This window comes from Pygocentrus nattereri, chromosome 11, assembly GCF_015220715.1.
Source record: "Pygocentrus nattereri isolate fPygNat1 chromosome 11, fPygNat1.pri, whole genome shotgun sequence".
In the NCBI taxonomy this organism is placed as follows: domain Eukaryota; kingdom Metazoa; phylum Chordata; class Actinopteri; order Characiformes; family Serrasalmidae; genus Pygocentrus; species Pygocentrus nattereri.
Genome location: NC_051221.1, coordinates 5792486 through 5808238, shown reverse-complemented (window position 1 = coordinate 5808238; position 15753 = coordinate 5792486). Strand labels below are relative to the sequence as shown.

The following is a 15753-nucleotide window of genomic DNA, read 5'->3' as shown; positions in this document are numbered from 1 at the left end:
TAGAAAAGCCACTCTACTTTATCAGCTTCCACTTTCAAAGGACTCCAGGCACATCTTATATCCATATGCTGCATGAGGGATTGACCAAGGTGGACAACAGCAGTTGCTAAGCAGGATTGGACTGCCTTACACATTCAGGAACGATGTAGAGTTTAATGATCAGTTGTGGTACAATGGGCCCTTTCCATTGATGAAAAGAGTAGAAGGAGGCTGACCGAATGTGCAGACGAGCTCCAGTCTTTAATTGTCCACACATTTGGAAGATGGTTTTGATAAAAGGATTAATAAGTACAGGTAAGTGCCTAATTATGTGGATAATTTGTGGATTTTTCCTAAATGAAAAGTAGCAAACTCTCTGCAGCAAACTTTTTCTGCAAATGTTAATATTATTGAGAGTGTAACATTGTAACGTGTGTTAAATGTTAATGGGAACTGTGAGTTGATGACAGTTACAGAGCATAACAAAGTCTCGGACTCTTCAAGCCTTGTGCTAACATTGAACAACCATGGGTTCCTCTCCAGCCTTGGGTTCACTACACGACTTTTAAGGTCTCAACAGATTATAAAACACTGCGCATCTCACACTGTACGACTGTTTCTTGCAGATTTTATTGGGCTCTGAAATACTGGAGATCATGCACCACTCTCCTGCTGCCCCGAACAGAACTGACCCGAACTGAACTCTAGGAGGTTCCTAGGAGATGCAAATAAACAAACGTGGAGCTGCTGCTGCTGTTTTCTCTGCTGTTATCACTGAGGCAGTAAAGAAGCAGCAGGTAAACATGTTTAAGAGGATCATGGATTTAAAAATGAGATGTTGGGATTTTTAGAGTTTTAAATGTACATAAACTCGATTGGGCCTTAAACTCAGCTCATTAAAAAGCTTCACTCCACACATGAGTGATTTTTTTTTTACCATTTTTCTTTGTTTATTTACTTTTTCACCATCTCAGTTTTCATTGGTTGTTGCAGGAATCTGTTCCGCTTGAGTTGTGTCCAAAAACAACAAACGTTTGATAAACTGAATGGTCTGAAACACGAGCAGGAGGCCAAAAATCTGAGTCTGCGCCCCTCAAACACAACTACATTCTCTCCAACTGTCGAATCCGACTGACCCAAAAAGCTAGCTAAGGGGAACTGTGAAGGTCAAGGCAAGATCTGGAAGACTAAGTAAACTCTCAGACAGAACTGCTCGTATTCTGCTCAGAAAGGCAAAGCAAAACCCCCACATGACAGCAAAGGACCTGTAGGAAGGATTCGTTGATACAGGAGCAGCAGAGACATTCTGCTGTGCAGTGTTACTGAATGAAAACAATCTGCATGGAAGGAAAGAAAAACAAAAATTAGATCAGCATTTGATGAAGAGAACATCTTGACAACTGTTAAACGTAGGGGTGGATCTCTTATGCTTTGGGGTTGAGTGGCAGTCCGTGACCCAGGAAACACTGCACAGGTAGACAGAAGAATGGATTCCACACCTTTTACTTCTTCAAAAAGCAAAAGAAGAATTAAAAGCCACAAAAAACATTTGCAAGGTGTGACATCTGCTAAAGGAGAGTTCTTACTAGGCCTGACTTGGTAGAGCAGCCAAACATTTGTACAATTACTGTTTTATTTATTTCTGCTATTTAATGTCATCAGATATAAAGTAACATTAACAAGTGGGAAAAAAAGATATATATATATATAATAAAATCACATAATTTCTGCAGATTTTTGCTCAATTCCTTTTGCTTCAAAATGTCATTTGGCCAGGGTTGCCCAAACTTGCCCAAATTTTGCATGCAACTGTGTTTCTATATATGGTTTGGTAAACAGTTTTGCAGATCTCATCCTGAAAACTCCCACAAGGCCCTAGAAGAACTGGTTCATTGCACTGTATTTTTGCACATGGGCCGACAAAGGTCTTCATGGCCTGACATGATAGTCTGGGGAACATGCAGAGGGGGTAGTTCCCCGGACTATGTTCACTACTAAAGAAGGTGTTAACCACAAATAGAAACCCGTGTGGAGATTGGACACCCCAGCTTTAAGCAGTAGTGCACCCCTCACCCCAGCACCCCACCTCCAATGCAGTTAATCAGCCAAGATGGGTTTAGTACCTAAAGTACTTTCTTCTTTAATGTTATCATTCGGCAGGGCTGAAAGTAAAGGCCACAAGGCTAATGCAGCTAGCAAGTAAAGGAAGTGTATGGCCTCAAATTAACATGGTGCGATCTGCACGCTTAAAAAATCACACGTGCATCAGAGCGTGAAGTTGTTCATCTGTAATAGCCTTGATTTTGTGGTCTCTGAGGCTCTATAACCCACTTCCCCAGTTGACACAGAGCCACGTGTCTCAGAACAGCTCACATTAGACGTGATCTCATATGAATTCCTATGTTTTCTGGTTTATATTGAAGGAATGATCATGTACTGCAGTCTTATATAGTGTGTATGACCTCTGTGTGGACATCCTGGGGGCGGGGCATCCTGTCCTGTCATTTTGGCCTGTCCCTATATGGCCACTTCTGTTTTCTGTTGCTCTGTTATGTGTTGGCCATGGCTAATCTTGATATCAATCCACCTATTTAAACACGACTCCTACAGTGTTCAGTGGCTCAGCTTGTTGTCTGTCTGTGAATAAATGTGTGCATAAAGAAATAAAGTCTACTTCCAGACGCAAGGCGGATCTCCCTGATTTGATCCCTAGATTAATGAAGAAGGTTAAATCCAACGATATCTAAGACATTTAAGATTAGTCATTTCTGTGAAACTGAACAGGTGCAGGCAGTGATTAAAGCTATTCTTTTAACGTGTTCATCTTTTCCTCAGCTATAAATAAGGAGCATATTGTAAGGGCTCAGCCTGCGCCACCAGCCGCCAGCAGAGGGCGACGGTGTCGAGGCACCACAAGTTCAGGGAACTCCATTTCTCAGGAGCCCTTGGGTTGATTAGGCCCAACCTGGCACACCTGTGGACTCCTCTACTTAAGGCCGTGGCACACAGCAGCTCTTTGTCACACCTTTGTAGAGGGGTGACCGGTACGGTACTCAGCCCAGGTGGGTATTTGGACTGAAAGGAAAAGAGGAAAATTTGCCCCAAACTACTTAAAAGCCAAAAAGAATGCTTGAACAAGAAACGGCTTCAAGAACTACAAAAAGCCTTGTTCTACAAAGAGCAAGCAGGTGAAACATACAACTGTCCATCTAGCTTTCAGAACAAGGCCCACCAGAGCTGCTGCCCCAGCTCTGATATAACTGGTCTAGATATACGCTGTGATATGAACGGCTGAGCCAGTGGTTCCTTCTTTCTTGAGCACTGAACAGCAGAGGATTGTCTGCTTCTCTTCTGTTGAGCAAGCAAATATCTGGTGGTGTAGCAGCACCTCCCCCAGTTCATGCTCTGCTATCATAGCCAAACTGTGCAGGCAATGAAACTTTAAATATTGTGAATCTTGACACAAAATGGCATTATAATTAATAATAATCTTAATAATAAAGAATGAGGAAAAAAAACTGTCGAGTTAAATTAAAGATGTACATTTATTTGGGTGGCCAAATCCTCTACAAACCCTCTTAAAAAAGTTGTGAAATTCTACAGGTTCCTTGTATGACTAACTTTTCCAGCTGGTTCTACCGATAGTTGGCTGACGAGGTGAGTTGGGTTTGGCGCTTATACAGACAAATAACATCTGGTTTAAAATAATGAATTAAACCAGGTAAAAGAGTTGACCTTCTGAACGTTAATAGACGTGGCAGGAAACAGTTTTTTGCCCACTGATGAAGTCCTTTAAGTGTACTGTGTGTTATTTTACACAGCTCTGTAGCCTCTGCAATAAGTCTGAAAGTAACAACCAGACAGTCAACAGAACAATATAATACAACAGGAGGCCGTGATGCAGTAAAGGAGTGAGAGCAAAGTCCAGAGTTTATTCTGTTGGCTTCTGGGTTTTGGCCTATAGCTGTTCAGCTTGTTCCTGATTTAGAAATAAAAAGAAATACTTAATAAAACTCTTAAATTGGCAAAAATCACAGTATTTTAAACTCAGTAGTTAAAGAAGATAAAATATGTAAAATAAATCAGAAAACACTGTAGCGAGTTTTGTGTGTTTACCTTTGGTGGTGGTGGTGGTGGGGGGTGGGGGGTATACGGAGTTGTTATTTGGCCTCATACATGTTCTGCTGGGTGTCTGTTCAAAGCAGAGGAAAAGAGGAATTTTGACTTTAACTTCAGAGACACAGAAGCTTTCAAGCAGAAGTAAATACAGGAATATTTGAGCATCCATTAGACGTCATGAACACCTGGAGGAACAGAATAAAGGGCTTTGGCTGAGATCCTGGTGTCCTAGTTCTCACTCATGCTACATTGGGAAGTTTGAACAAGCTGAAACGACAAAATAACAACAAACGAGTATTTTTGAAAGCATTTTATTGATGAACAAGAGCTGTGGGTCTTTCAGTGGCCGAGTTAAACCAGAATGCCTTTATACTCGAGTAACGTAGGCTGGTACTTCAGACCACTTGAGCTAACTGGTAGAGGTCTGAGCAGGGCTTTTTATTTTCGTCCCGCTCCCACTTACGCATTCCCGTCAAGGCAAACTGGCCTTCAGTATCAGACGCTGTCTATTCCAAAATCCATAATACAGGGCCGTCATGGTCCTCAGACTCGCTGAGTAACTTCATCAAACGCAGTTTATTCATCGTTTAAGCGCGGAGCAGGAATTGACCCACAGAGCGGTTATTTTTGGTGTTTTTGCTGGGCAGCTGTGGCCGTCGGACTGAGAACGCTCGCCTCCCTGATGCCTGATTCACACGTGTCGTCTCAGCACTACAGCTGGAACGCGCTGACCTTTCATGCAGTGTTTGAGCTGCAGGGCGGAGAGAAAGTTATACAGACATTCCTGTTTCCAGATGGACAAATGGTCACATTAGTCGCTTTGATCAATGAAAATAGCATCTCTAAATGTACATGGTGTGTTTGTTGGTCCCCGACAGCTTTCTGACTTGGGCAAAAGTTTTAGGCCCGATGGACCAACCAGGAAATCTGTTTAACTAGCATTTCATCACGGATTACATAACATTGAGTTTTTACGTTTTTCTACAGTCTTCGGTTTCATTTTCACGCGTGACACAAAAACGGCTCCGGGTCTGTTCTCTAAACACCGCGGCGTCTGGGACTCAAAGCGCTGACCAGTAAACCTGAGCGGTGAAATGAGAAGCGAGACTTTCAGCGAAGCAGTAGGTGTGATTATTGTTTCCTTGACTGGTCGCTGGAGAATGACTTTACGTGTGTTTTTAGTGATCGCTCTACTTTTTTTAGGCTGTTCATTAATATAAATGAATTCTATGTGTGCCTCCTCCCGCTCCCGCCCGAAGGGGTCTGATTCCCCGCCCACTCCTGCAAGCAACACTGAAAATTAGGCCCGTGCCGCAAGATATTGTGTTGGGTCCTGCGGGAATCCATGGTAGTGCAGACCTCTACTAACTGGTGCAGCAGTAGATGATTTTTCTTTTTTCTTTTCAATAAATAATGTGTCAACAAATGACTTGGTCAAGGTGACACTGAGGACAGAAACGTCTTCATTAGGGATGTGAAGGTGTATTTGACCATTAACCATTTGAGATGCCGGTGTGATTTGGCTATTTATTACATTCAGTCACAAAGACAAAGAAAATCTACCCGCCAACAGTTTAGTGTAACATCGGTTTTATGTTGTGAAAGTATTTGTGGGGAAATATGTTCAACATGGTGCTCTAAAACAGACAAATATGAAGAAAATGGGGTAGTAGAATAAACAGTTGTGTGAGAAGTCTCTAACATCTTACTTGGCACCTCATTACCCCACTTGTCTGACTGTTACCCCACTGATCCCTTTCTTTACCACTATACACCCTTTAGCTACTGCTGCACTCAGCACTTTAATGCTTAATGTAAGGGGTGGGTGTGTGTGTGTGTGTGTGTGTGTGTGTGTGAGATGGTAGGTTGTATTTGTATTTTATTGTTTTATTTTATTTATTTAATTTATTTTACATGTGAATCTCTGTCTGATCTTGTGCTCAAAAAACCAAAACCAAATTCCTTGTACATGTAAACAAACCTGGCCAGTAAAGCCTGATTCTGATCCTGAGTTGGGTGACGTCTACCTAATCAGCATTTGATGATCTCTACTGGGTGGATGGAGATCTGGACCACTGTGTTGTGGTTGAACTACTCTGGCGAGGAACCTTTTACAGCACAGTCCGAGAAAGTGTGCGCATTTATAAAGAGTTTCTCGGAGCTGCTCAGGATCAACCAATGGCTGCTTGGCATTCAGCCTCTGTGACCGAGCTTAAAAATATAAGCACGTCCTAATGAGTCACTTCAGCCAATTTCACACGCGAGGGCTATTTTAACCGGCAGCGTTCGAGCTTCATTCTCACGTCTTAAGCTATATTTTGAGTGTTCCTGGTAAACAGGATGTGAAACCCACGGCAACAACTTCTTAATTTCTGAATCATGTAGAGAAATAAACACGCCCAACTGAACCACTACTGTTGTGCTTTGCTCTGTGGCGTTTATGCAGTAGCTTTAATAATAGTAGAGTTATAATAGAGAGAATTATAATATAATAGAGTTTTTCATTCATTTCCCACACGTGTTGTGCTTTGCAGGTCCTGCAGCGTTGCGTCTGTGCAGTAGAGGCCAGGCCCCCGCAGGGTGGATCACAACTAAGCCAGAAACCTGCCTTTCTGAAATGTTTCACTCTAGTGGCTGAATTTCCATCAACAGATGAGCTTCTGTTCACACTGAGCACCTTCACATTTATCTTCCACTACAGTCACAGGTAGCGATGCGTGTCTGAAAGGAGCTTCAGAGGAAACACTAATAGATCAATGTAATTAAAGCAGCTTCTGATCAAACTAACAGACGTAGCTTTACTGAGAACGGAGAATAAAGAACACACTGAAATATGGTGAGTGTGCTGCTGCCAGTCGTCCTGTAAAGCCTGAAAAGTCAGTTACCGGGACGGATTTGGCAGAAGATTTTCGGACCACGCTGTGTCTTTTCGCATTAAAGGTTCGACCTGACGTCTACAACATACGGCAATATGGTGAAGATATGATGGGTACAATAGTAGATCAATTCCTCTCACCCTCAGAAGACGTGTCCTTCACCAAGTTTAGACTGAATTGAGCTAAAATCCAGGATTTCCTAATCGTATTTCTCGATCGGAGTATGCTGCCATTTGAATGATCCCATAACTGTAGAAATCTGATTATGATAATCATTGGTTCCATATAAATGCACTCAGTTTATCAGAAGTCCTTCATATGTCATGATTATTGGTCAGACACTTCATGTTTTGTCCAAATTGACCTGTTGACATTGGTACACTAAGCTGCAGACCACGAAAAAAAAATGCTGAAAAAGCAAGTTCTGACGTCACCTGTAATTGTAGAGTTGGTTGTACAACAAATACAAAAGATTTATGCAAATCTGAGCATAAACCAGTAGATAGACTCCTAAGAAAGTACTACAGTGGGTTTACCTGTGATCTGGACCCCTGGAAAGGTTGCCAGGTAGTAGATGGGTTCCTTTGCTCTTTGTTGGTCACTTGCTAATAGAGAAATAGTACAAGGGGCAGACTAGTTAAAATACTGTGGTCATTAACGTCAACAGTATCAGCTCAAATAAAATACTCATCTAATTCTAAAACTAATTTGATCAAATGAATAAATATTACTCGCCAGGTCGTGTGGTTGGTGTGTTGTCTTCAATAGAGTAATAGAAATTCTCCTGACCTTGTAACAAGATGCGCTGCTGTGACACGGAGCGGAAATTAGTGCAAATGTGGCTCTTTGAAAAATGATTTGCAGCAAAGCCATGAAATTACAGATAACCTTACAAAGAACCAGGGACCCACAGGTTCTTAAGATAGTAGTTCCTCTGCGGCACTAAAGAACCACTGTGGAGGAGTGTAACAGGGTGTGCACAGGTTCTTCGCTGAGAACGTGGACAGATGTTACTCAATACAACTGTCCCCATTTCCATGTGAGCACATTTGTAACACTTGTATACTTGTGGACTTTAGTGTCATCCACTTGTGCTCCTGGGGCCGTATTACAGAACCTGACGGGTCAAGATGAGACGTTTTTACTCATTTGTGTTACAGAAGCAAATCTTATCTTAAGTCAGGAAATCTTAACTAACTTGATCGAAGTCGACAACTAATTGTCATGTCTGTCACCCAGCAACCGATCAGATGTGCACAGCTGAAACAAACACAATCAAAAAATCAAGTTAGTTAGCCAGACAGCTAACATTAGCTACCATTACTGATGTACAAAAAGGTCAAATAAAACTAGTGATAAACTGTAAGTAGTGAATACTGTGAGAGTGCCCCCTGCTGTTTATCAGAGCATCGCCGCTCCCCAGTTTCAGTCTCCATTTCCCAAATGCTTTACGCGCTAACGTTATTCCTCCTAATAAACAGACACACGTTCAGCTCCGTCTCCTCGTTAAACACCACCATCACTGTAATATTTCATCATCAACATGGAGTGGAGTTCGAGTCGACAGCGTCTGAGATTTAAACGTAGAGATAGAAAAGAAAAACGTCTCCCAGTGAAAGCCGCGTTTTCCAGTAGAAATAATTGGAGCTCATTATGCTGGAAGTGAACTACACTGCCTGACTCAGCCGCCTCAAAACCAGAGAAACGGACCTCAAACAGAAGTTAGGGTTCATCCTAAAGTTAGGACAGGATTTCGGAGGTTTAGTCTAGTTAGGATGTCTGTGTGATGCTGTTTTCTGATCTGGAGTTAATGATGAGATCATGAAGGTAGGAACTGTTATTCTGGATTAGCTACTGTACTAAATACAGCCCTAACTGAAGTTGCCATGGTGACTAAACAGATAAGATTTCAGAGTTGAGAAGTTTCTGTAATATGACCCCAGGAGTCCCCCTGCTATGCACATTAAAGTATGGAAGAATAAATATGCAAGAAACCTTATTTGTAATAACACAAAATCTAGTGCAAACGTAGCATCATAACTAGTGCAATAGAAACAGTCATCACCTTTCCTTTTGTAGAACCTTCTCCATGAGAACAGAGCCAGCGCCACAACAACCAGACAGCTCACTGCTATGATCAGGACTTTCCATAGAACTGAAAATAAAACCACAATTAAAATCAAACCAGGCTGCCAGAGTCATTTTCCAGCTTTAAAAGAATACTGGCCTAAATTTCTGAGTACGACACATCGGAGAGCAGGAGGGAGGCTTGACTGACAGGTGGAGCTCTGAAGTTCTTCATTTCTCACGCAGGTTATAACGATATTAATGCACTTTAAAATAAGTGTGCATGCTTAAAAGGAAGTGTACAGCTTTTGTGAGTTTCATGTAAAATGACTGAAATGATGTGAGAATCGATGCTGCCAGCTGAAAGGAGTTCTGCGTGTGGGAAGGAGGACGCACTGCTCCATCTCTCCGCTGCAGCACCCCAAAGAGGAGGATGCAGCCTTGAGAAAAGACTGGGAGCGTGTGGCCAACAAGGGTTCGAGCGGTGGTCGTGCCCAATTTCAGGTGGAAGTGTAAGGTTAGAAGTGACCTACCAGCTGTTTCAGCAGTGATGAGCGGCGGCTCTTCCTTGCTGCCTGTTTAAACATGAGGATTTGGGTTTAAAGCACAATGTGTCCTGCATGTTTTTCTTTGCTGTCATGCAATTTGTATTTTATCCTTTATTAAAAATCTGGTAGCTTAGTTGCTCATACTTGAACCTTGAGTTGTTCCTCCAGATGAAGCTTTAGTAGTTCTTGTCGTTTCAGGTGTAGCTCTTCTTTCACTTGTGGGTGCAGTTGTTGTTGTTGGTGGTGTTGTTGGTGCAGGTGTTGTTGCTGCAGCTTCTGTAGTAGTTGTGGATGTGGTAAAGCTGCTTGGGCCTAGAATGTAGAAAATAACGTTTGTTGTTTGTGTTTGGTTCAATCGGTCACATCAGATTTCTTATAAAATGTGACTAAGGCTGGGTAAAAGTGGCTCATCTGATTTTCTCACAATCTTTTGTTTGTTTGTGTTTGTTTGTTTTTGTTTACAATATGTTTTAAATGTGATCTATGTGCAAGATTATTCTGAACATGCACAAAAGATCAATATTTCACATTGCTTCATGTGGCTCATCCAGAGGTAAACAATCATAGCCTCCAATGAACGCCAGTCGCTCCCAGAGGGTTCAGTTTCATCTTCTCCAGCATCAGCAGAGCCATCCTGATGCTTGGTTGACTCACAGCTGGGCTTATTATTTGGCCGCAGTCACTTCTTTGCAGAGGTTGACGAAATACAGAAATCATGTACTCGAGTTAAAGTAGAGACACCCAAGGCAAAATATCACTCCAGTAAAAGTAGAAGTCCTTACTCTAGACCTTTAGTAGAAGTACTGAAGTATTTCCCTTCAAATGTACTTAAGTATAAAGTAAAAGTACTAAAAGAGTAATTCTGGCTCTGATCTGGTCCTGTTATCATTTTTATAACCAGACTGGCTTCATGAACTCATTTCAGGTGAAAGTCCTCCAGCGTCTCTCTTGGTAAACCAGTCTTTTAATAGAACGTCATTAATTAGTGACGCTGACGTCTATTAAACTGATCAGAAGCACAAAACACTGAAGGTAAACAGTTTCCATCAGGGAGAACCGAGTGGCTCTGAAATCACTTTTTACACACAAGCAAAGTTTCAGTTTCAGATTTATTTACAACTTAGTTTAACATCATTTATGTTGAACAGACTCTCCCAAAGTTTCTATTCATTTCCATAAATCTGAAACTTTGCTTGTGTGTAGAAAGTGATTTCAGAGCCACGCGGTTCAACGTCAGCGCAGCAGCGTAAAACTTTGGGAGAGTCTGTTCAACATAAATGATGAACTAACCTAACTTTGTGTAAATAGAGCTCAATATAGAAATATGTCCACATATGCAGTCGAGACTACAAACACCATTTAATTTTATAGTAAATGAGTTTGGGCTGGTTTATGTTTATGAACAGACGCCTACAGATCAACATAGTAAAGGAGCTCATCTGTGATCCTGAGTTTAAAGCCAGTTTTTATTCAACTTAAACTTGGAACTAAGTTGTAAATAAATCTGAAACTGAAACTTTGCTTGTGTGTAAAAAGTGATTTCAGAGCCACTCGGTTCTCCCTGATGGAAACTGTTTACCTTCAGTGTTTTGTGCTTCTGATCATTTTAATAGACGTCAGCGTCACTAATTAATGACGTTCTATTAAAAGACTGGTTTACCAAGAGAGACGCTGGAGGACTTTCACCTGAAATGAGTTCATGAAGCCAGTCTGGTTATAAAAATGATAACAGGACATCAGAGCCAGAATTACTCTTTTAGTACTTTTACTTTATACTTAAGTACATTTGAAGGGAAATACTTTAGTACTTTTACTCAAGTTGAGATCTAGAGTAAGGACTTCTACTTTTACTGGAGGAATATTTTACCTTGGGGGTCTCTACTTTAACTCCAGTACATGGTTTGTGCACTTCATCTTCCACTGTTGATATTTCCCAAAAGAGTATTCAAATACTCTCTCAATCAGGATTCAAAGCAATAATTTAATATTTAAAATGTTTTTAATTGTGTCTTTGACTGTCCACGTCAGCTGCACTAGTCTCTAGACTCTAGAATTTATCATATACTTAACTAAACCAGCTGTAACTTATTACAAATTATTATTATTATTATTATTATTATTATTATTATTATTATTATTAAGTCTCCAAGCACTAAATAGCGAAACGTATGTGAGGAGTAGACGAGTAGAGTCTAGAGAGTTTCACTCTTACCTTCAGTCACACTGAGCTCCACTGTAGCTCCACTGCAGTCGTATCTACCAGCGTCTGACTGAGAGACTCTGCGTATAATCAGCACTAGATCTGCTTGTGAGTTGTAACGTCTGTCTGGATCAGCGATGTGTTTGGTCATCTCTCCATTATGAGTGGTCAGAATGTCCACTCTCTGTCCATTGGTGTCTCTGCTCCAGGTCACTGGGCCTTTAGTTAGTCGTCCACAGCGAAGGACGGCGGTGTTTCCCTCTGTCTGCCTCACATGTAGAGTCTCTGTTATGAAGAACACAGTGGAGCAGGTTCAGTGTTAAATGTGCAGATTAGCTTAAAATGAGTTTATTACAGCTCTTCATTCATCACTTCATCCACGTGTGTTTTCTCTCCCTGTTCCAGGCACGAGGTGAGACGTGTGCTCAGGGCAGTGAACCCCAGAAAAGCTGCTGGTCCTGACGGAGTGACAGGAAAGGTGCTGAAGGTATGTGCAGACCAGCTCTCTGTAGTCTTCATAAAAATCTTCAACCTGTCCAAATCCATCGTCCCACCTTGTCTGAAGTCTGCCAATGACTATCGTCCGGTCGCACTCGCACCGGTCCTAATGAAGTGTTCTGAGGGACTGGTTCTGCATCACGTCAGAGCCATCCTCCCACCCACCTTTGATCCACACCAATTTGCCTACGAAGTAAACAGGTCCACAGAAGATGCCATCACCACTGCTCTCCACACAGCACTCACACACCTGGAGCACCAGGGGAGCTACTGTAGCAGAAATAGAAAAAATGCCCTCAGACTCCAGAAGGTTAAAATATGAGGCTGGCAGATTATTTTCTAACTCTATACTATACAGCTAGCTAACAGGCTAAATGATTGCACCCCGGCTTCTCTATTAATGTAGCATGCTTTGAATTTAAGTATTTAATGTAAAACTGCAAAATAAAAATAACGGAGCCAGTATTTTAATTAATCTAGTGCACTATGTAGGGAATAGGGAGCTGTTTGAGCTTCAACCCCAGTGTGGGAACATGAGTGTACAACACTGTTAGCTTGGTGCTAAATAAGACTGTAAATCTCACAGAAATGCTAATGGAAACTAGCATAGTCACCACTAAGGTAATTTGACTAATTTAAAAGGTTCATTTGGAGCAATCAAGAGTGACTAATATCCATAGGTAGAAGTAATGAGGAGCAAGTACTTAGTCACAGTGTTGTACCACTAGAAATCAGGATTTATGATTAGGGTGAAGTTTAGGGCTTGATTTTAGATCAGATGTGAAGGTATAGTGAAGGCATATAGTAGGAAAGTCTGTGATGTAGAATCAGTGTTGAATCTAAAGAATCTCATATGAAGTCACCATAAGCATTGCTACAGCCTTGGAAGAGTAACATCACTGTCATGTAGGAGTGCGATATAAAACTTTTATGAGCGTGAATGTTTGGAGTCAACATTTGGCTTCTTTAGTTTAGAACGGGATCTGCAAGGCTAATGTTTCTAACAAACGCACAAACCTGTTCTAAATATGCACCCAGGACTTCTACACCCAGGTCTTGTTACAGGCTGCATGTTGATGTGGTTTAGAACACAGTGTGACTCACTATGAGCTATAAAAGGTTTCTGGGCCTGATGTGTTGAGCATTTCGAGCATTTTGTGCCCGTTTCAGATGCAATTCAGATCCACTGTGTCCATTTGTTCTGTATGCAGTTGGTGCACAAGCCTAAACAAGCAGTTTCCTGCCCATGTGCATTGAAAACCACTACCTTAGCAAGTAACCTCCATATGATTTCACATTTCTGCTCAAACCATATCAACTTGATCCCATCACGCTTCTTCCCTCCAAATCCTCACTGTTAGCAGTTCTGTGTGAAACCGGAAGCTTTCTCTGAGAAAGTCGTGTTTGTTGTTTGTGTTGAAAACCATTCTAGCGTTGCCTGATTGGCTAAACAGAGTGCGGTGGCTGCCTTCAGTGGCATTAAGATGAAATCTGCTGGACTGTCTTGCTGTGCAGATTTCACCACACCACAAACCATCGGGCGCTGCGCACTGCAGCAGAGCTGTCCCATAAGATGCAGTGAGACGAACATGGAAGTAGACACGTTTAAGACTAAGTGACCCTTATTAGTCCCACAACAGAGAAATTTCACCTCCGCATTTAACCCATCCGTGCAGTGAAACACCACACACACACACTAGGGGCAGTGGGCAGCCCTATCCGCAGCACCCGGGGAGCAGTTGGAGGTTAGGCGTCTTGCTCAAGGACACCTCAGTCACGTATTGTCGACTCAGGGGATCAGATTGGGAACAGAAGGAGGAAACGGCTCGTGACTCACCGAGCACTGGGCTCTCACACACACACACACACACACACACACACACACACATTTTCTAAGCCACTTCTCCCTCAGGGTCATGGGGGTGCTGAAGCTTATCCCAGCTGTCATCGGGACAGTCCAGTCCATTGCCTGTCCAATCAGCCTGGCTGCATGTCTTTGGACTGTGGGAGGAAACCCACCAGACACAGGGAGAACATGCAAACTCCACACAGAGAGGACCCTGGTCACCCGGCTGGGGGAATCAATCCCAGGCCCTTCTTGCTGTGAGGCGACAGCGAGAGCCCCCCGCGCCGCCCCAGTGACATACAAAGGCGTGCAAAAGTTTCGAGCCCCCTGGTCAAAATTTCCGTTACTGTGAATAGCTAAGCGACTAAAAGATGACCTGACTTCCAAAAGGCAGAGATTTGAAAATGTCCAATTTATTTCATATTTTAAGCCAGATTACTTTTTACTTCCATCTTTTAAAGTTTCAACACAACAGAAAAAGAGAAGAGTCTTAGGCAAAAGTTTGGGCACCCTGCATGGTCAGTGCTCAGTAGCACCCCTTGTAAATGCTTTCTGTTGCCAGCTAAGAGTCTTTAAGGTGATTTATTGGGGGGATTTTCACCCATTTCATCCAAGTCTCTTTTACATGGTGCTTGTTTCCTTTTTTCACTCTAAAACGGTACAAAATAGAAATGATACACTATTTTTGCTTAAAATACTGAGAAGAATATTACATCTTTTGTCTTTTTCTTCTCGCTTAACTAATCAGAGTTATGGAAAATTTGACCACAGATGCCTAGACTTTTGCAATTCCCTGTAGATTTCCATGAAAAATGTATAATTATTAATATTACTAAGATTATTAGACTTATTTCTTTATTTAAAATGTGTAACAATCTATTGTATTAAATGTTACTAACGCTGTTCTCTTCCAATTCTTTGGTGAGAAGGACAGTTATATGGTCATGTCCATAAGTATTTGGACAGTATTTGTAATTTTGCCTCTGAGCACCACCACAGTGGACTTGAATGTAGCAACCAATCTGCAGGCCGGTCTAATGGTCCTATAATGAGTCTTCACAGTGTGAGGTGGTCTACTCACCGGTCTGAGCTGTGCCTGTGGAGCTGTAGGTCAGGAGACACACTAACAGGAGAAGCTTCATGGTCTTGCGTCTGTGCAGTGAGAATTCCGTCTGGCTGTGGGTTTGATGTGCACGCTAACTAAAGGAACTACTGCCTGCACTCTCTAACACACTTACAGGACAATAAAAGCTCTGCTCCTTCCGCCTCACACAGCTTCCCCTTTTCTCAGTTCACACTCATGTCAGCAAAGACGTGTTACTTGGAATCAGCTGAGGATCAACTAACGACATTTTCTGTGGTTTAATATACCGGAAACATCAGTCATGACTGTTTAACAGCCTCTTTTATTCCTTAGCATTAAACAGGCGGCTTCTTTTAACTGGATCTTTCAGACTGATACAGTGAGGCAAGAAGTATTTAGTCAGCCACTGATTGTGCAAGTTCTCCTACTTAGAAAGATGAGAGGTCTGCAATTTTCATCACAGTGTCACGATTGGCTCCTCCCACTCCATGTGCCTTTGTTTTGGTTTGTCCATGTGTGTTTGTTTTGGTTTAACT

At 42.0% G+C, this 15753-nt stretch overlaps 1 protein-coding gene across 2 annotated transcripts; it reads right to left on the bottom strand.

Moving 5' to 3' along the window:
• Positions 1–3505: 3505 nt before the first annotated feature.
• On the bottom strand, positions 3506–15344 carry LOC108416421 (mucin-5AC-like). 2 transcript variants are annotated; one of them, XM_037543057.1, is made up of 9 exons: positions 15215–15344; positions 11802–12074; positions 9734–9901; positions 9575–9616; positions 9040–9129; positions 7710–7782; positions 7511–7579; positions 4096–4171; positions 3506–3958 (listed from the first exon to the last, which is right to left on the bottom strand). In XM_037543057.1, the coding sequence occupies exons 1-6, from the start codon at positions 15273–15275 to the stop codon at positions 7736–7738; spliced, it is 681 nt and encodes a 226-aa protein (XP_037398954.1). In that variant the 5' UTR covers positions 15276–15344; the 3' UTR covers positions 3506–3958; positions 4096–4171; positions 7511–7579; positions 7710–7735. The 2 variants fall into 2 exon arrangements, with proteins under 2 accessions (XP_037398954.1, XP_037398955.1); XM_037543058.1 differs by having other exon boundaries at positions 7710–7779.
• Between the last annotated feature and the right edge of the window lie 409 nt (positions 15345–15753).

Bases quoted from the DNA above. Each gene is read 5' to 3' on its own strand.
- LOC108416421 (XM_037543057.1), bottom strand. From the start codon at position 15,275: ATGAAGCTTCTCCTGTTAGTGTGTCTCCTGACCTACAGCTCCACAGGC. The intron at 9,617-9,733 runs GTATGAGCAACT...ATGTTTAAACAG, and splicing joins AGGAACAACTCAAGGTTCAA to GCAGCAAGGAAGAGCCGCCG. The intron at 9,130-9,574 runs GTAGGTCACTTC...TTTTATTTTCAG, and splicing joins CATCACTGCTGAAACAGCTG to TTCTATGGAAAGTCCTGATC.